The sequence below is a fragment of the Babylonia areolata genome, chromosome 26 (genome assembly GCF_041734735.1).
Source record: "Babylonia areolata isolate BAREFJ2019XMU chromosome 26, ASM4173473v1, whole genome shotgun sequence".
Taxonomy (NCBI): domain Eukaryota; kingdom Metazoa; phylum Mollusca; class Gastropoda; order Neogastropoda; family Buccinidae; genus Babylonia; species Babylonia areolata.
In genome coordinates, this window is record NC_134901.1 from 1,366,157 (window position 1) to 1,387,500 (window position 21,344).

Genomic DNA, 21,344 nt, shown 5'->3' on the forward strand with positions numbered 1-21,344 from the left:
AGCATGTTGAAACAACGTTTATGGGGATCATTGTCTGTATTCAAATTGAGTTGCTTTGTGATCAGTCATGTCTTTCCTACTGGTCTACTGTTGGTTGATAAAAGAGCGTTGGGTTGCGCTTCTAGCAGGTCGGGCATCTGCTTGGCATATGTGGTGTAGCGTGTATGGATTTGTCCGAACGCAGAGACTCCTCCTTGAGTAACTGGACTGAACTGAACTGAACTGAACTGATGAAAGGATACTGACTTGGCCCTGTGCGGTCGGCTGGACTATAAGCAATAAGAATAAGTATAAGAATAAGGATACTGACAGTTAACGTAATAAGATGGCAATGACGTGTCTGTGTTACGTGTCTGTGGAGCCCAACACTCGGCGTATATCACAGATTGACATAAGTTTACATTTGGGCCAACAGCAAAGTGAGAGCTGTATTATCAATGGTTTCTTCAGTTAATGGGAAACCATTTACAGCTTAGTCTTTTGTGAAGGACTATGACTCTCAAACTAGGAGGCAAAATTGCACTGGCTCTTAGTGCTGCAGCCTTGTGGGCTAGTTGTCCTTTGGGAACCATCCCAGTGCCGACTGTACTAAAACCCTCTTGGCCGAGAGAGTGGGGATGTACTTGGGCAGGACACTCTCCACTATTATCAAATAGTCGGGACAGCAGTTGTCTCCTCTGCTGTTCTGATGGTCATAGTCGGACACGACTGACTATCGTATATACGTGTCTGTGTCTCCAATCATTTCTTTCTGAGAGAAGACGAGAAATCAGCAGGGTGTTTTGTTTTGTCTGTGCTGGTTACAGCGATCTCTGCAGTGGACGAGCAGCAGTCTCAGCCCCGCAACATCCGCCTGGACTCCTTCATCCCCATGGGGTCCCGCAGCAGCGAGGCTTTCTCCGACCAGGGCGGCGGCTTCGTGGGCGTGGGCCACTGCCGCTTCAAGGTGCCACGCTGCTGCAAGCGTCTGCGCTTCTCCGACACCATGGAGTCCTACAGTGAGTGGTGGGGCTGGGGGCGGTGGTGGTGGGGGTGTGTTTTGGTTTTGTCTATTTGTTTGTTTATTTGTTTATTCATTTATTTCTGTTATTATTGATATTATCATTGTCATTATTGGTATTGTTATTATTAGTATCATCGTCATTATTATTATACCGCCCGAAAACGGAGAATGGCTGCCTGCATGGCGGGGTAAAAACGGTCATACACGTAAAAGCCCACTCGTGTACATTCGATTGAACGTCGGAGTTGTCCCCACGAACGCAGAATTATTATTGTTATTATTTGTATTAGTATTATCATTATATTGTTGTTGTTGCAGTGGTGGTGGTGGTGGTGATTGTGGTGGTGTTGGCTGTTGTTGTTTATCATCATCTGCTTCTTCTTCTTTTACTTATCATTATTATCATGTTCTTTTTCTTTTTTTCTTTTTTCTTTGTGTGTGTGTGTGTGTGTGTGTATTTTCCACACAAGGCCTGGGTAATTATTATTTATTTATTTATTTATTTATTTAAGCTTATCTATTATTTATTCACCTTTTCTTCTTCTTTTTTCTTTTTTTTTTCAAGGCCTGACTAAGCGCGTTGGGTTACGCTGCTGGTCAGGAATCTGCTGATGTGGTGTAGCGTATATGGATTTGTCCGAACACAGTGACGCCTCCTTGAGCTACTGAAACTGAAACTGGGTAAGCGCGTTGCGCTAGGCTATGCAGCTGATCAGGCATCTGCTCAGCAGATTTGGTGTAGCGTATGTGGATTAGTCCGAACGCAGTAACGTCTCACAGACACTGAACTGAACTGAACTCATTCCGATTCGATAGATTGTGTGGCGATGATTGTGTTTGCGATGTCGGGCCCTGGTTTGTTGTTGCTGTTGTTTTGTTTTGTTGTTTTTTGTTTGTTTGTTTTTTGTTTGAGTTTTTTTGTTTTGTTTGTTTGTTTGTGTGTGTGTGTGTGTGTGTGACAGAAGTTGAGACACTTTGTTGTGTATATTTCGATGACGATGAATAATGCATGGTGAAGATGTTACTACGGGGTTCCATTTAGGTTCAGGACTGAACGACATGGCACAGATACCCGCTGTGTTGGCCACCAAGTTACAGCTGCTTTCACAGATATGCATCCGTGAAGTCGGCGACCCTCGACTGTGTGGTTCCAGTCTTCCCACTGGAAACTCTTCTGTCTGGGTCGGGACCTTGTGTTGGTCTGAGGGGTGTACGGATGCTTGAAACAGCAGTGTTGGGGAAGCTGCTGTCCGAGTGGGTTTACTTCACTGATCACCGTGGTGATAATGCAGTGAGGAGTTTTGCGCACTGTTCGGGGAATTGAACAGGGCCAGATCGGAGTGGATTACCTTTATTGTGTCAACAGAGTTCGGTGTGTGAAATTCGGGCTGCTCTCGTCCGGGAGAGCGCGCTGCCACAATGTAGTGCTGCCGTCTTTTGGGTTTTTTTTGGGGGGGGTTGTGTTATTGTTTTGTTCTTTGGTTTGGGTTTTCTGTCTGCCAGTGAATTTTATCTGTTTTATTATCAAAGTGGATTTTTCCTTGGAATGTTTTGTGAGGGACAACTCTCTTGTTGCCGCGGGTTCTTTTACGTGCGCAAAATGCCTGCTACACATAGGATCACGGTTTATCATCTCATCCAAATGACTAGCTTCCAGACTATCACTGAAGGTCTTGTGGACAGGGAGGAATTTTCTGGCAAGTGTGAGATTTCATCCCGCATGCTCAGATTCTCTCGCTTCCTAGGCGGGCGCGTGACCTACCACCAGGACACTTCAGTGTCTATACGTCCTCCTGTCACGGGCAGAGATAGACGCCTCCTTTTCTTATCCGGCTTGATGGCTGACGACTTGCCACGTGGGCGGGGCCTCGGGGTCCTTTGCTTCGTCAGGGAACGGAAATTACGGAGCGATGCCGCCCTCGATACGCGATGGCTTCGGGGAAGTGTTCACTGGCTGTGGGAGAAGTCAGCTGTCTTGAAATCTCAATAACGTGGAAATTTCTAGGCTGGGTGTATTTATGTCTTCTTTCTTGTTTTTTTCTTTCTGTTTTTTGTTTGTTTTGTTTTTTATTTTGTTTTCTTTTGTTTCTGCCTCGTCATGTGCGGCAGTTTCAGTGGCGTTCCTCACTCACCCCCAGTCCCTTTCACACAGCCACAGACAGCTTTGTCTGTTACAGCTACAGCGTCGGACGGTCAGGAAGTTTGTTACATGTAACAGCGTCGGACGGTCAGGAAGTTTGTCTGTTACATGTTACAGCGTCGGACGGTCAGGAAGTTTGTCTGTTACATGTAACAGCGTCGGACGGTCAGGAAGTTTGTCTGTTACAGTTACAGCGTCGGACGGTCAGGAAGTTTGTCTGTTACAGTTACAGCGTCGGACGGTCAGGAAGTTTGTCTGTTACAGTCTCGGACGGTCAGGAAGTTTGAGTGTTACAGTTACAGCGTCGGACGGTCAGGAAGTTTGTCTGTTACAGTGTCGGACGGTCAGGAAGTTTGTCTGTTACAGTGTCGGACGGTCAGGAAGTTTGTCTGTTACAGTTACAGCGTCGGACGGTCAGGAAGTTTGTCTGTTACAGTTACAGCGTCGGACGGTCAGGAAGTTTGTCTGTTACAGTTACAGCGTCGGACGGTCAGGAAGTTTGTTACAGTTACAGCGTCGGACGGTCAGGAAGTTTGTCTGTTACAGTTACAGCGTTGGACGGTCAGGAAGTTTGTCTGTTACAGCGTCGGACGGTCAGGAAGTTTGTTACATGTTACAGCGTCGGACGGTCAGGAAGTTTGTCTGTTACATGTAACAGCGTCGGACGGTCAGGAAGTTTGTCTGTCACAGTGTCGGACGGTCAGGAAGTTTGTCTGTTACAGTTACAGCGTCGGACGGTCAGGAAGTTTGTCTGTTACATGTTACAGCGTCGGACGGTCAGGAAGTTTGAGTGTTACAGTTACAGCGTCGGACGGTCAGGAAGTTTGTCTGTTACATGTAACAGCGTCGGACGGTCAGGAAGTTTGTCTGTTACAGCGTCGGACGGTCAGGAAGTTTGTTACAGTTACAGCGTCGGACGGTCAGGAAGTTTGTCTGTTACAGTTACAGCGTCGGACGGTCAGGAAGTTTGTTACAGTTACAGCGTCGGACGGTCAGGAAGTTTGTCTGTTACAGTTACAGCGTCGGACGGTCAGGAAGTTTGTTACAGTTACAGCGTTGGACGGTCAGGAAGTTTGTCTGTTACAGTTACAGCGTCGGACGGTCAGGAAGTTTGTCTGTTACAGTTACAGCGTCGAACGGTCAGGAAGTTTGTCTGTTACATGTTACAGCGTCGGACGGTCAGGAAGTTTGTTACAGTTACAGCGTCGGTCGGTCAGGAAGTTTGTTACAGTTACAGCGTCGGTCGGTCAGGAAGTTTTGTTACAGTTACAGCGTCGGTCGGTCAGGAAGTTTGTTACAGTTACAGCGTCGGACGGTCAGGAAGTTTGTCTGTTACAGCGTCGGACGGTCAGGAAGTTTGTCTGTTACAGTTACAGCGTCGGACGGTCAGGAAGTTTGTCTGTTACAGCGTCGGACGGTCAGGAAGTTTGAGTGTTACAGTTACATCGTCGGACGGTCAGGAAGTTTGTCTGTTACAGCGTCGGACGGTCAGGAAGTTTGTCTGTTACAGTTACAGCGTCGGACGGTCAGCAAGTTTGTTACAGTTACAGCGTCGGACGGTCAGGAAGTTTGTCTGTTACAGCGTCGGACGGTCAGGAAGTTTGTCTGTTACAGTTACAGCGTCGGACGGTCAGGAAGTTTGTCTGTTACAGTTACAGCGTCGGACGGTCAGGAAGTTTGTCTGTTACAGTTACAGCGTCGGACGGTCAGGAAGTTTGTCTGTTACAGTTACAGCGTCGGACGGTCAGGAAGTTTGTTACAGTTACAGCGTCGGACGGTCAGGAAGTTTGTCTGTTACAGTTACAGCGTCGGACGGTCAGGAAGTTTGTCTGTTACAGCGTCGGACGGTCAGGAAGTTTGTCTGTTACAGTTACAGCGTCGGACGGTCAGGAAGTTTGTCTGTTACAGTTACAGCGTCGGACGGTCAGGAAGTTTGTTACAGTTACAGCGTCGGACGGTCAGGAAGTTTGTTACAGTTACAGTGTCGGACGGTCAGGAAGTTTGTCTGTTACAGTTACAGCGTCGGTCGGTCAGGAAGTTTGTCTGTTACAGTTACAGCGTCGGACGGTCAGGAAGTTTGTCTGTTACAGTTACAGCGTCGGACGGTCAGGAAGTTTGTCTGTTTCAGCGTCGGACGGTCAGGAAGTTTGTCTGTTACAGTTACAGCGTCGGTCGGTCAGGAAGTTTGTTGTTCGTTACAGCGTCGGACCCGGGCAGGAAGTTTGTCTGTTACAGTACAGCGTCGGACGGTCAGGAAATTTTGTTACAGTTACCAGCGTCGGACGGTCAGGAAGTTTTGTTACAGTTACAGCGTCGGACGGTCAGGAAGTTGTTTACAGTTACAGTGTCGGACGGTCAGGAAGTTTGTCTTTACAGTTACAGCGTCGGTCGGTCAGGGAAGTTTGTCTGTTACAGTTACAGCGTTGGACGGTCAGGAAGTTTGTCTGTTTTCAGTTACAGCGTCGACGGTCAGGAAATTGTCTGTTACAGTTACAGCTTGGACGGTCAGGAAGTTGTCTGTTACAGTTTACAGCGTTGAACAGTCAGGAAGTTTGTCTGTTACAGTTACAGCGTCGGACGGTCAGGAAGTTTGTCTGTTACAGTTACAGCGTCGGACGGTCAGGAAGTTTGTCTGTTACAGTTACAGCGTCGGACGGTCAGGAAGTTTGTTACAGTTACAGCGTCGGACGGTCAGGAAGTTTGTCTGTTACAGTTACAGCGTCGGACGGTCAGGAAGTTTGTCTGTTACAGCGTCGGACGGTCAGGAAGTTTGTCTGTTACAGCGTCGGACGGTCAGGAAGTTTGTTACAGTTACAGCGTCGGACGGTCAGGAAGTTTGTCTGTTACAGTTACAGCGTCGGACGGTCAGGAAGTTTGTCTGTTACAGTTACAGTGTCGGACGGTCAGGAAGTTTGTTACAGTTACAGCGTCGGACGGTCAGGAAGTTTGTCTGTTACAGTTACAGCGTCGGACGGTCAGGAAGTTTGTCTGTTACAGTTACAGCGTCGGACGGTCAGGAAGTTTGTTACATGTTACAGCGTCGGACGGTCAGGAAGTTTGTTACAGTTACAGCGTCGGACGGTCAGGAAGTTTGTTACATGTTACAGCGTCGGACGGTCAGGAAGTTTGTCTGTTACAGTTACAGCGTCGGACGGTCAGGAAGTTTGTCTGTTACAGTTACAGCGTCGGACGGTCAGGAAGTTTGTTACAGTTACAGCGTCGGACGGTCAGGAAGTTTGTCTGTTACAGTTACAGCGTCGGACGGTCAGGAAGTTTGTCTGTTACAGTTACAGCGTCGGACGGTCAGGAAGTTTGTCTGTTACAGTTACAGCGTCGGACGGTCAGGAAGTTTGTTACAGTTACAGCGTCGGACGGTCAGGAAGTTTGTTACAGTTACAGCGTCGGACGGTCAGGAAGTTTGTCTGTTACAGTAACAGCGTCGGACGGTCAGGAAGTTTGAGTCACTCTCCCAAAGACGCATCTGTGAAGTTTATGACCGTCAAATGTGTGGTCCCAGTCTTCCCCATATGAGCTCATGGCACACTCAGCGCTTGGAAGAAAGGTGGCCACGGCTGGAGAAAAATCCCTGATCGGGATTGGAACCCGAGTCCTCCCGGTCCTTAGTCTGCGGCTCTAAACACTTGGCCACGGTGGCTGGTTGCGTTTAAAAAAAATCCATAGCCATGCATGTTTACCCTCTTTTAGGACAGGGAGGGACGCAATGTGGGATTTTATTTATCTTATTTTATTTTCTATTCTGTTTCATATTCATTTCATTTCATTTGATTTGATTTGATATTGTGTTTATTTCGTTTTATTTCCTTTATTTTATTTTGGTAGCTCTTTCGTTATTCAGGTTGCTAATTCCACGTCTAGCGATGCCCATACCGCCATCTTGCCCACTGACATCAAAAGGATTGTCGCTGTTTTTTCTCGTTTTTTTTTTTTTTGTGTGCGTGTGCTCAGTTCGGAACTCCATCCATTTCCCAACGATCAGTTCATCTTGCCCCAGCTCAAGCGAAGCTTTTCTGTCGCTGAGTTTTGTTACTCTTGATCCTCTTCAGTTTACAGTCCGTGCTTTTCGGACAGCGGCCGGACGTCGATGCCGCGATGGGGAGAGGGGACTATTGATGAAGTCACAAAGCGTTTTCCACTGGCCCTCAGATAAGTCTTGACCTTTACATTCTCAGACTTCAGAGTCCGCTGCTGCTTGTTCGAAACTTGAGGCAGGCAAGAGTTCATTCTGCTTGCTACCTTTGTGTCTGTCTCTGTCTCTGTCTGTCTCTCTCTGTCTCTCTCTTTTTCTGTGTGTGCATGCGTGTGTATGTGTGTGAGTGTGTGTGTTTGTGTGTCTGTCTGTCTGTCTGTCTGTCTCTGTTTGTGCCCATATGTGTGTACTTATCTCTGTGTGCATCTGTGCATGTGTGTGTGTGTCTGTGTGTGGGGGTGGGGGTGTCTGTGTGTGTGTCTGTATCTGTGTGTCTGTGTCTGTGTATCTCTGTCTGTGTGTGTCTGTATGTCTGTCTGTGATGTGTTCTTTGTCACAACTCATGACAATCACGTGTGAAGTTCTGTGTTGTACATGCCCTTCCCCCACTCACTCTCCCCAGCTTGCTTGTCTTTTTGTGTGTGTGGCTCCCGGTTGTACGTGTTTCACGTGAAGTCGTGGAGTCATGGTATGCGTTCATGTCACCGCTGAACAGAGGTTCAAGTCTTTCTGTTCTGTCAGTGACGCTTCTCTAGGCTTTTCGCCCGCGGCCTTCTTGGGGGAAGGTCGTGTCAGTTTGGGTTTGGGGCTTTTTGCCCAGTTTGTACCCTCAAGTGAGGATGGCTTTTCCTCCGGGTGGCCCTGTATCTATGTTCTGTGTGCTCCAGCTCAGAGGGAGTGCCCTGCTGGACGTGTCTCGTCTTTGTTTTGGTTTTTTATTTCCAGCGTCAGGGTAGTGGTACCCGGTTGGCAGGTGAGTTCGCTGTTGCATTGTTGAACTTATGTTGTAGTTTGTACTTGTCAGTTGACTGTTATAAGTGTTGTTTGTTCATTTGTCCTGTTCTGTTAAGGTGCGAGATGTTTGATTTTGTTTATTGGGATTTGAGGGTCAATGCTAAAAAAGTCAGGCTTGTATTTTCCTCTGTTGTGATATTTTTAACATGACTTTTTAAAATAATGGTTACTGGGATTTATTAAGTACGCTTAAAGTATTTCAGCCACTAACGTTTCCTTGTGAACCCCTTTACTATTATTGTAAGAATGTTTCTATTTTCGTTATGTTCACAAGGTCAAATTATCATATGTTTTCTAAACTATCAGTTTTTTTCCCCAGTTATTTCAACGTCTTATGTACAATATCTTTCAGAAAATGTGTTCACAAGTGAATGTGAAGTAGGGAGCTGTCGAACGGAATTTTGTAGTGATATTTTATAATGCTGTTTCAGTTTCGTTAAATTTTTTGTTCATCACTGTCTTGCACGTTCATTGAGGGGGGGGGGGGGCAGGGGTAATCCTTCCAGAAGGATAATATAATTCATGCAGTTTGCAGCGTCCCACTTCCTGTGCTTTCCCCTCTTCAGCCTGTGTTGGCCGGACAGCGTTGGTGCTCTGGAGGTCTGCGGCCTTCCTGCTGCCCTCTTCTCATCACCGTCATTTGTGCTCTAGTTTCGTCTTCATCAGTTTTCAGTTTTCACTGTCGAAGTCGTCGTTTTTCCTCTTGTGCAGTGCTTCAGTTTATGTATTCATCAAACGTCTGTAGTTCACTGGTAGCATTCTACGGACTGTTTGCCGCTGGACGGCCGTGTGTTAAAGCTGTTTTTTGTGTGTGTGTGTTATTATTTATCCATTCTGTTATTTAAGTGTTGTTGCAGCTGGGGTTGTGGTTATTGTTTATTGGTCAAGTTCAGTGTGTGATTGAATAAATGTGTGTGAACTCTGAATTATGTTTAGTCTGTGCCTGTGTTGTCTGGGTGTTAGTGCTGGGTTGGGTGGGGGTTTCTAGTCCGCTTTCATATAGAGCGTGACATTCTTGTTTACAGGTGTACATATATAGTGGCTGTTTCTATCCTTACGGACTTTTAAGTTTGCAAGGTAGATGAGAGGGGTGGGGGGTATCTTGAAATCGGTTACCGCGTGTGTGTTGTCTGCCAGGCCAGCTGTATGTGATGGGGGTGTTCGGGGTGACATCACACCACACCACATCGCACTGCACCACACCACACTACACCACACCACACAACACCACACCACACCACACCACACCACACAACACCACACCGCACTGCACCACACCACACCGAATCACACCGCATCACACCACACCACATCACAACACCACACCGCACCGCACCACACCACACCACACCACACCACACCACTGCACTGCACTGCACCGCACCACACCGCACCGCACCGCACCACACCACACCACACCACACCACATCACACACCATACCACACCACACAACACCACACCACACAACACCACACCGCACTGCACCGCACTGCACCACACCACACCACACCACACACCACCACAGCCCCCCACACCACACCACACCACACCACCACACCACACCACAGCCCCCCACACCACACCACACCACACCACACCACCACACAACACCACAGCCCCCCACACCACACCACACCACACCACCACACAACACCACAGCCCCCCACACCACACGAGACACGACACGACACCATCGCTTGCCTGTACCTTCCAGAAGATGGTGACACATGTGTGTCGTCACTCCGTCTCCCTGTGTCCTGCAGGCAAGCTGTCTCTCTCTCTGTCTCTCTCTGCCCTGCAGGCAAGCTGTACGTGATGTGGCTGTTCGTGGTCATGCTGACCTACATGTACAACTCCACCGTCATCCCCCTGCGAGCAGTCTTCCCCTACCAGACCCAGGCCAACTGGCGCTACTGGCTCGTCGCCGACTATATCTGCGACTTCATCTACCTCGTTGATATCATCGTCTTCAAGACCCGTCTCCGCTTCACGCACAACGGTATTGTGGAGGTGAGTTTGGCCATGGGGTCAGTGGGTGGATGGATGGATGGACGGATCGGAGGACGGGTGGGTGGAATGGTGGATGGGTGGGTGGATGAGTGGATTGGTGGATCGGTGAGTGGATGGATGGATGAGTGAATGAATGGGTGGATGGATGGATCGGTGGATTGGTGGATGAGTGGATGAATGAATAGATGGATGAATGGATGGATGAATGCATGAATGGGTGGGTGGGTGGATTAATAAAAGATTAGATGAATGAATGAACAATATGTTCCAATCTGCGGAAATATTAGCACGTTGGCCGACTTGCGTATCTGACGTTGTTTTGCGACACTCACAGATACACAAACACACACAGACATAGACACAGGTACACCAGACACGCACGCACGTATGCACACACACACACACACACACACACACACACACACACACACACACACACACACACACAGAGCAAGAACACACACACGCGCGCGCGCGCGTGCGCATACGTAGGGAAAGGCATTTGATGAGGTGGGGGAGGGGATGTAAACGTGTCTGTTCGGGTTGTGAATAATTATGTAGGTTGGGAGGTTGGGGTGATGAGCGCGCGCGTGTGTGTGAATATGCGTGTGTGTGTGTGTGTGCGCGCGCGCGCACGTGTATGTGTATCTGACCCCGCGGAGTAGCGTGTGTGAGCACCTGTCTGTTCGTGTGAGACAGACCACTTGCAAATGACGTTATTATAATGGTTATTATTATAATGAAACGTTCGTATCTTAGAAAAAACAAAACATCGTTAACGCGAAAACAAGTCTGTGTTCCAGAATTAGTGTCTAGCTTGTTTGTTACGTTACCGTATTGTTGATATACGTGTTGGTTTTTTTTAGTAAGTCAGGATGTATTGTCCGACTATCGTCTTTTCTTTGAGACATATTGTTCCACCAAGTAGGTCTTGTGTGTCCAGTGATAGCGTCTGTTTTCTCAAAGCAACACATACCTACAATTCCATGAGTTTTCTTTTTTCTTTTCTTTTTTCGGTCTTTCAACATTTTTTCTTGCCTAAAAACATGAGTTAATGTTTTAGTAAATGCTCATTTACTATGAAATGCAATGTGAGATAAAGTATTGTTTTAAAAAGACTGCTCTGTTTTATATAGTACATTTTAAAAAGTTTTATACAGACTATTGTACTGTGTGGTATATCGCGGCAAACAAAAGAATGATTTTATATAGACATCTGTAACATGGCAACGCGGTTGAAAAAAAGGAAGAAACACACACACGAAAGAATGGTTTTATGTAGAGTGATGTGCTGTGGTATAGCATGTGGAAAACAAAGAATTGTTTTATGTAGAGTGATGTGCTGTGGCATAGCATGTGGAAAACAAACAAAGAATGGTTTTATGTAGAGTGATGTGCTGTGGTATAGCATGTGGAAAACAAACAAACAATGGTTTTATGTAGAGTGATGTGCTGTGGTATAGCATGTGGAAAACAAACAAACAATGGTTTTATGTAGAGTGATGTGCTGTGGTATAGCATGTGGAAAACAAAGAATGGTTTTATATAGACTGCTGTATTGTGGCATAGCTCGAGAAAAAGAAAATGTTTTTATATAAACTATTGGTATAACACGTCAAAACTAAAGAATGTTTTTAGAGACTGCTACATCGTGGTATTCAGAACGTGAAAAATAATTCAGACTTTTTTTATATAGACTGCTTTACTGTTGTATAGCACGTGAAGAAATAAAATTATGGTTATATATAATTGTATACTGCTGTACTGTAGTATAAGACTTGAAAAAGTTAAGAATGGTTTTATGTAAACTGGTGCACTGAAAAAGTTAAGAATGGTTTTATGTAGACTGGTGTACTGTGGCATAACACTTGACATTTCTAATGGTTTTATATAGATTGCTGTTATATTGTTCAGCACATGAACATTTTCTAATGGTTTTGTATATATAGACTATGGTTTGTTTTCTCATCGCAGACTGATTTCAAACAGACGAAGAAGCATTACGTGAAAAAATGGATGTTTAAGGTAACCGAAAATCATTGTGTATGTACTCCTTTCTGTCTGTCTGTCTGTCTGTCTGTCGTTGTGTTTGTCTGCCTTGTGAAACTTTGAATTAGCGAGATGAACTTGTGTGTGTGACTATGCTGAGGGAAGAGGGGGGAGAAGGGGGGAGGAAGGGGACAGAAGAAACTGTGCAGTGTCACATTTACACATCGCTCAGATAAGTATCAGGTCAGTTTCAGTAGCTCCACTATGCAGTGTCACATTTACACATCGCTCAGATAAGTATCAGGTCAGTTTCAGTAGCTCCACTATGCAGTGTCACATTTACACATCGCTCAGATAAGTATCAGGTCAGTTTCAGTAGCTCCACTATGCAGTGTCACATTTACACGCTCAAATAAGTATCAGGTCAGTTTCAGTAGCTCCACTATGCAGTGTCACATTTACACATCGCTCAAATAAGTATCAGGTCAGTTTCAGTAGCTCCACTATGCAGTGTCACATTTACACATCGCTCAAATAAGTATCAGGTCAGTTTCAGTAGCTCCACTATGCAGTGTCACATTTACACATCGCTCAAATAAGTATCAGGTCAGTTTCAGTAGCTCCACTATGCAGTGTCACATTTACACATCGCTCAAATAAGTATCAGGTCAGTTTCAGTAGCTCAAGGAGGCGTCACTGGGTTCGGACAAATCCATATACGCTACACATCATCTGCCAAGCAGATGCCTGACCAGCAGCGTAACCCAACGCGCTTGGTCAGGCCTTGAGAAAAAATAAATAAATAAAATAAAATAAATAAATACCTAAAAAAGAACTACTACTACTAATATTAATATGTATAAGCTGCAAAAACTTGAAGTCTCAAATAAGCAGTCACTGGATGGCCAGACATGATTACAGTTCAGAACGGAGTTGTTTTGAGGAACACAGCTAGCCTGTAGCGACGACAGAAAAAAAAGGATAAGTTTTGTTTGTCAGTCTGCTTATGACATATTACATGTCTCTGCATTACTGCTTTCTCACTCCTACATGGTGTCAAGGTTTGACGCTTTTTGACATAGATCTTCAGTGACCGAAATATTGATGGAAGTTTTTTTGTTTTGTTTTTTTCCTTTGTTTTGTTGTTGGTGGGTTTTTTACAAGCTGTTTTGGACACAGGGTAACATAACTGTTCGCAGACCAGGATTTTGAAAAGAAAAAAGCTTTTTTTTTCTTTTCCAAAGAAAAGAGCTGATATGCTGCATCTTCGAAATATGTTTTAATGTTTTGATGCTAATGATAATTGAATTAACAACGGTCGAAGTATGGAAGATCTGGAGGTTCAAACGTTTTCTAAACGTACTAGGTAATCTAACCCCTTTATCAGTGCCTGAGGTCTCTGTAAACTGAACAGAAGTGAATTCAAACAGCCTTCTGTGTTCATTTGGACATATGGAGTGCCTACTTTTGTCTGGAAGAACAATTCAAAAACTGGTGCAAAATGATACTCTTACTTTAGTTTTCCACCACCGTTTAGATCTTTGAATGTTTGTTTGTTTGAACACCGTATGACGACCAACACATTGTGGAGTGATGGCCTAGAGGTAATGCGTCCGCCTAGGAAACGAGAGAATCTGAGCGCGCTGGTTCGAATCACGGCTCAGCCGCCGATATTTTCTCCCCCTCTACTAGACCTTGAGTGGTGGTCTGGACGCTAGTCATTCGGATGAGACGATAAACCGGGGACCCGTATGCAGCATGCACTCAGCGCACGTAAAAGAACCCACGACAACAAAAGGGTTGTTCCTGGCAAAATTCTTTGGAAAAATCCACTTCGACGGGAAAAGCAAATAAAACTGCACGCAGGAAAAAAAAGAAGAAAAAAAAGGGTGGCGCTGTAGTGTAGCGATGCCCTCTCCCTGGGGAGAGCGGCCCGAATTTCACACAGAAACTCTGTTGTGATAACAAGAAATACAAATACAAATACAAAACACGAAGAATATTCAGTTTTGTTTTGCGTTTGTTTCTTTGTTTGATCGGTTCAGTTTGACGTGCTGTCAATGCTGCCTCTCGACCTCATCTATATCTGGGTGGACCAGCCATGGCTGCGGAAGTATGTCTGGCTTCGGCTGCCGCGAATGTTAAAGGTACCCGTGTGTGTGTGTGTGTGTGTGTGTGTGTGTGTGTGTGTGTGTGTGTGTCCGCCAGTTCGCCTGTATACATCAGTCTCTCACGCCTTTCCCCACTGCCTTACAATTGATGTTTCCATTAAAGCTGTGTGTACTTACTCCTTCACATGGGGTACGGCCAACAGATCATAGTCCTATTCTCTCTGTGTGTCTCTGTCTGTGTGTCTGTCTCTGTCTCTGTGTGTGTGTGTCTCTCTCTCTTTGTCTTCACACACACACACCCCTACACACACCTACATACCTACACACACACACACACACACACACACCCCCCTGCCCCCGCCCGCCCTCTCCCCCCCCCCTACACACACACACACACACACATACCCCCCTGCCCCCGCCCGCCCTCCCCCCCTACACACACACACCCCTACACACACCTACATACCTACACACACACACACACACACATACCCCCCTCCTCCCCCCCCCCTACACACACACACATATCTGTTCGGGCTTTACCCCTGCCCCAGCTGTCTCACAATCTGTTGTACGTCAACTTTCGTTTCGATTAACAAGACGGACACACACTACCAGGGTGACACCGTCACGACAAAACACACACCACAGTCTACTACACTGGTAACAGAATGCAGACTACAATACTCGACAGCGATTTTTTTACAGTGATTTGATGTGACCTAGTTTTATTTGACCTGACCCGAGATTGACCTGCTCTGACCTGTCCTGAGCTCACCGGTTGACCTGCTTTTACCTATCCTGACCTCACCCAAAGTTGACCTGTCCTGACCTGATCCCAAGTTGACCTGCTCTGATGTGACCTGACCTAACCAGAAATTGACTTTTAACCTGTCCTGACCTTAACCCGTATAGACCTGCTCTGACCCCTACGTTGACCTGCTTTGACGTGACCCGAAGTTGACCTGATCTGACCTGCTTTGACCTAATAAGGGAAGGGGGCGTGTCTGTAACAGATTCAGACTTTCTGGGAGTTCTACGTGCGCTGCGACCAGGCTGCCAAGTCCTCTGCACATGCCGTCAGGTGAGTGATGACCTCGTTTAGTCTGTCGTCTTCTTGTGTGTGTCGGTGTGCCTGTGTGTCTTTGTGTGTGTGTATGTGTCTGTGTGTGTGTGTGTGTGTGTGTGTGTGTGCCTGTATGTGTCTTTGAGTGTGTCGGTGTGTGCGTGTGTGTGCCTGTATGTGTCTTTGAGTGTGTCTGTGTGTGTGTGTGTGCCTGTATGTGTCTTTGAGTGTGTCTGTGTGTGTGTGTCGGTGTGTGTGTGTGTGTGTGCCTGTATGTGTCTTTGAGTGTGTCTGTGTGTGTGTGTGTGTGTGTGTGTGCCTGTATGTGTCTTTGAGTGTGTGTGTGTGTGTGTGCGTGTGTAGCTCGTATATGTGTTAAAACACAATGTGAGTCAATGTAATATCCCTGCGTTTCGGTTGTCCGCGTGTCTGAATGTATGTAGCTGTCCGCGTGTCTGAATGTATGTAGCTGTCCGCGTGTCTGAATGTATGTAGCTGTCCGCGGAAATCTTGAACAAATTCACTTTCTCTTGAAATGTTTCGTCTACACCAAAATTCACTCAGATTTTTTTGATTTTTTTTTAAGATCAATTATTTCGTCACATCTGATTATAATGACAACTCTTAAGTCACAAAAACTGAAGAAAATGTTTCCGCGGTCACGTAACTGGAACATGTGAATTTCTTTTCCACTGAACCTTTATCTTGAATATCAACACTTATAATTATTTTGTAATTTTTAGTTATGACAGAAATGTCTTGTGCTTAATACGGGAGATATGTTGATGCATTAGTCCGCTAGTAGCAGCAAAATTCTGCTTTGGTATGGGACATTAATCTAAGAATACCATGGGGTTTAAGGGACATCAGTCTAAACATACTGTGGGATCTCTTTTAAACGGGTGTCACTCATCCAGATGATTAAATTTTGAAATATGAATAAAGGTACAGAAAGGCTGCTGTGTTTTACGCTCAATGTGACAGTCTTACACTATCTGCATTCCGGTCGTTTTTTTCTGGTAAAATTAGAGTTCTCGGTGACTCATTTTATTCGGATCGCATGGGTAGTTGGCGAGAAAGTATTGTTGAAAGGGTGCGAAGGGAGTCGCTACATTTTAGTCAGAGAATGATCAGCGCAAAGTCCTCATCACTGAACGCATGATGTCCACGAACGAGCATCTCAGTCCACAGTTCTGCTGCCTTTTCACTCACTGGTAAACGTAACCCCCACTGTGCGCACGAAGAGTTTTCCAGTTTCTGAGTGGATTCGTAAGAGGCAAACTTCGACAGTCATTTGGAGAGAAAATTGGTAGGTTGTGAAGATAAGTGTGCATTTTCACTGATTCCGACAATAAGCAGTCATTTGTTCGGTGCTCATGTCGAAGGTAGTGCTTAGAGAGGTTCCAACAGGTATTGGTGTTACAGTCAGTGACTGTAGTAGTGCCTACGCCTCACATTATGAGCGAAATATTCGGTATGGGAGAACGCTTCCGATCCTCCGATATTGGTGGAGAGGACTGTGCATGTCCAGACTAGTTATCATGTATATTGCACCTAAAAAATGCTTTTGGCGATTTCGTTAACGATCTATCAAAGGCGGAAAGTCGCGATGAAGACCGGGCATGTTTGATACTCGGAGAGATGAGTGTCTTGATCGGACAACATTGAAATGCTAATTGATGAGCACTGCTGTAAATGGAAGTGTTCCGTTTCCGGAGTACTATTTTCGGTTAGACACACACTCGTTTCTGGTTGGGTGCAAAAGTATTGTTAGGATTGAACTATTAACCCTTTCAGCCTCAACATGCACGAGTACATCGTCGATGTGGTTTCTTTACCATTACAGTGGATGTGAGAATGTTAAATCTAACGAAGCGAAACGTTTATTCAGTGCACGCAGTAGACTTATCTGAAGGCGACAACACATTGCCCGAAAACAGAAATGTATGGAATGCACACCAGGATGTTGATAATAAAATCCAGTTCCTCAGAATGTCTAGGGGCTTCAGAATTACGCTTGGACGAAATGTTGGAGCTTCTGTCAATACTCGTTTACCTTTCTTTAGGCAGAAGTGCACTCCCCAGTGGGCGTGTATGAAAGGGAGAGAGAGTGGGAAGAAATTAGATTATTGCTGGATGAATGTGCTGGATATACACACAGCGAGACAGACAGACAGATAGATGTGCTGGTGGATGAGGGGGCATTGAGGGATGTATAAATGTTGTTGGGGAATGTTTGCACCGGCACACAGAGAATAAGATTGGGAACGAATGCCTAAGACCTTTAAGAAACTGAGTTAGTCGTATTCAGCATGCAAAGAGTGTGGTGGGGGTTGGGGTGGGGGGAAGCTGTGTGTGTTCGCACGTGTGCCTGTTCGTGTGTGTGTGTGTGTGTGTCTTTGTGTGTGCACGTGAGAGAGAGAGGGAGAGAGAGAGAGAGAATTGGAAATGGAATTGGAATTTATTCATTAAGGCCAAAGCCCCATATGAAGGGGTATGAACAAACATTTTCTAATATATATATATATATATATATATATATATATATATATATATATATATATATATATACACACATATACATAAATATATATTATACACATACAAATAAATACACATATATACTTAGCAAGGGAGAAAATAGGAAATATAAGCCAGGATATAAACATAGGTGCCAAATTGGATACAACATAAGCACAGAGAGAGAGAGAGAGTTGGAACTGTGATGTCACCGGTGGCAAGAACGAAGACAATGACGAAGGCTACATTCTGAACCTGATCCACATTGACACGTGTGGCCGCTGTGCCTCGTCCGTTTGTGCGTGTGTGTGTCTGTCTGTCTGTCTGTCTGTGTCTGTGTGTGAGATTGTACGTGTATGTGTCTCTGTGTGTGTGAGTGTGTGTGCTCGCGCGCGCGCGCGTGTGTGTCTTTGTGTGTGTGTGTGTGTGTTTGGGTGTGTACGTGAGAGAAAGAGAGAGGGTGGGAGAGAGAGCAGTCAGACTGTGACGTGCTGGGTTGGCAGAATCATCAAGACGATGACCTACATGCTGTACCTGATCCACATAGAGACCTGTGGCTACTACGCCCTGTCCGAGTACGAGGGTTTGAACTCCAACCGCTGGGTCTACAACAACAAGGGCAACGCGTGAGTCTTGGCTGTTAAAAATTTATATATATATATATATATTTATGCAAGTTGATTTTTTCTTCTTTTTTTCTTTTCTTTTTTAGTATCTTATCCTCTTCCTTTCTGGAAACTTTTTCTCGCTTTGATCCAATTTTTGTGGGGTCCTTTCCTGGTTCTTTTTTTCTTTCCTCGGTTCATTCTCTCCTGCACACACACACACACACACACACACACACACACACACACACACACACACATATATATATAAATATAATGGATTTGGTATTGTATGGCTGAGTCAGGGAGTTGGGGATGAAAGAGGGTTTCTGTCAGAAACTAGCATGGATCACATCTTACCGGTCAGATCGTACACAGAAAGTGTGTGTAAATGGTAGATACTCTGGAGTATCTGCCTTAAAATATGGTGTCCCACAGGGGTCCGTCCTAGGTCCTGTTCTTTTCGTGCTGTATGCGGCTCCTGTGTTGGATGTCATCAGTCATCATGCGATGTCGCACGAGAGCTTTGCTGATGACACAACTTTATCAGTCGGCTTCCACAGCTGAATTTGATGCACTGGTGACTCGAACACAGGAGTGCATTGCTGGTCTAAAGGACTGGATGACTCTCAATAAGCTGCAACTAAATGATAAGACTGAATTGATGATAACCTGTCCAAAGAAGTTTCGTCAACATCCTTTCCTGACTCTGTTCTGATCAATAGCACACCTGTTTCACTTTCTCCTTCTGTTCGCAGTCTTGGTGTAATCCTAGACCAGTCTCTTTCCTTCCAACAGCACATTTCGAATATCTGTAAAGTTGGCTATTTGGAACTGCGTAGAATCAGCTCTACCCGCCACTATCTCTCAACCGATGCAACCAAGACACTTGTATGCTCTCTGGTTCTCTCAAGATTTCATTACTGCAACTCTATTTTTGCCGGCCTTCCCAAATATCTGTTAGACTCCAACGAATTCAGAATAACGCTGCCAGACTCATTTGCAGAGCTTCTAAATTTGACCATGTTTCTCCTCTCCTTCAGTCTCTCCACTGGTTGCCTGTTTCTGGTCGAATAGACTATAAGCTATCCACTCTGACCTTTTCTGCAGTCAACGGATCTGGCCCCAAGTATCTTTCTGAACTCCTCCATATCTATACCCCGTCTCGCCAGCTCTGTTCTTCCTCTGATACTCGACTTCTCAGGATACCTCACGTCAGAAGTAAAACCTATGGACACAGATCGTTTTCTTTTCAATCGCCAAAGACGTGGAACAAGCTCCCTGATAACCTCCGTCATTCTGATTCCCTCGCATCTTTTAAATCTCGTCTCAAAACTCACCTTTTCCCTCAGCAATAAGTTCAATTGTGGCAGGTCCACTTCCTTTGAGCTAGCTGTGCTTGACTATGTGTGTATACATATGTATGTGTACATAACTACATGCATGTATATGAATGTGTATTGTGTGTGCGTGTGTTTATGTAAGTTTGTGCCTGCCTATGTGAGCGTATGTGTTAGGGTAGCTGTTAGATACACATGTATGTTAAAATGTATGTATGCAGTGTGTGTGTGTGTGTGTGTGTGTGTGTGTGTGTAATCACATTTCGGTGTGTGTATTGATGTAATGTTTTATGTTAACAAAAGCGTTTTTGTAAAGCACCTAGAGCAGATTTCTAGATAGTGTGCTATATAAGTATCCATTATTATTATTATTAATTCAGAGATCGCTTAGCGTCTTGCTATAAACAGAACTGGCATTCTATGATGGAAGATGACGTGAAGCATTCTTGGTTCTATTCCTTTAAAACTATTTTACAGCCGGAGAAATTTTTAGTAGTAGTTACCAATAAATGGCACAGAGATATGCTAGCAAGATTCAGAAACAGAACCTTAGGTTTAAAAGCTAACAAAAGATGGTTTGATCTTGAGGGCTTAGCTGATTGTATGTGTACAGTGTGTATGGAGGATGTGAGAGAGGATGAAGATCATTTTTTATTTCATTGTAAAGCTTATGAAGACATTAGAGCCAAGACACGACTTTTTCATATTGCTGCTGAGAAAAGACAAGACGTGCTTAGTCTGTTAGCCACTGAAAATGATGAAATTATAATTTTGCTTGCCAAATACATAGCAGAAGCTGTTAATATCAGGAAAAGGAAAATAGTAATAACACGTAATTGTCACTAGTTATATGATTAGCCTGGTACAGCTGTATACACTTGATGGTCACATTGTATGTTTATAGTCTATTGTATGTTGTTTCACTACTGTGGTGTGCGTACGTGTATTGGCACATGCACAAATGTACGATTAAGTAATTTGGTTTTTTGAATTCAGTTATTGGCATTATTTGCTTTATTTATTGTTGTTTTCTTTCCTCCAATGACGCTGCAACTTAGAATTGACTGTCTTGACATAAGGGCTGTAGTTAGGCCAGTGTCAATAAAAAGCGTCTGAAGCGTCCCCCCCCCTCTCTCTCTCTCTCTCTCTCTCTCCCCCCTCTCTCTCTCTCTCTCTCTCTCTCTCTCTCTCCCCTCCCTTTCTCTCTCTCCCTCTCTGTCTTTCTCTCTCCCTCGTTTTTTTTTTCGACACTCCTGTGCCGACAAGAAGTACGCACACGTTTTTTTGTTGTTGGTTTTTTGAAGGGTTTTTGTTGTTGTTGTTGTTGTTTCTTTTCCCCCTTCCTTTCTTCAAACTTTTTCTCATTTTGATACTATTTTTGTGGGGTCCTTTCTGGGTTCTTTTTCTTTCCTCAGTTCATTCTTTCCTGCACTTTTTATTTCCTTCGTTCTGTTTTTTCCCTGCCTGGCTGTACCACCTTTCGTTTGTTTGTTTTTTTCCATTGGCTGATTGTACTGCATTAACGGCCGAGAGAGTATTGTTTTTGGTTGGTTTTTG

General features: G+C 45.0%; 1 protein-coding gene across 2 annotated transcripts in view; it reads left to right on the forward strand.

Moving 5' to 3' along the window:
* The window catches only part of LOC143300380 (uncharacterized), a 323,773-nt gene that overhangs the window by 232,165 nt on the left and 70,264 nt on the right, over window positions 1–21,344 (forward strand). For both annotated transcript variants that reach the window (XM_076613997.1, XM_076613998.1), the window contains exons 5-10: window positions 807–998; window positions 9,948–10,156; window positions 12,131–12,181; window positions 14,191–14,292; window positions 15,273–15,340; window positions 18,346–18,468. In XM_076613997.1, coding sequence (XP_076470112.1) covers window positions 807–998; window positions 9,948–10,156; window positions 12,131–12,181; window positions 14,191–14,292; window positions 15,273–15,340; window positions 18,346–18,468 — 745 coding nt within the window. The remainder of the gene's footprint in view (window positions 1–806; window positions 999–9,947; window positions 10,157–12,130; window positions 12,182–14,190; window positions 14,293–15,272; window positions 15,341–18,345; window positions 18,469–21,344) is intronic.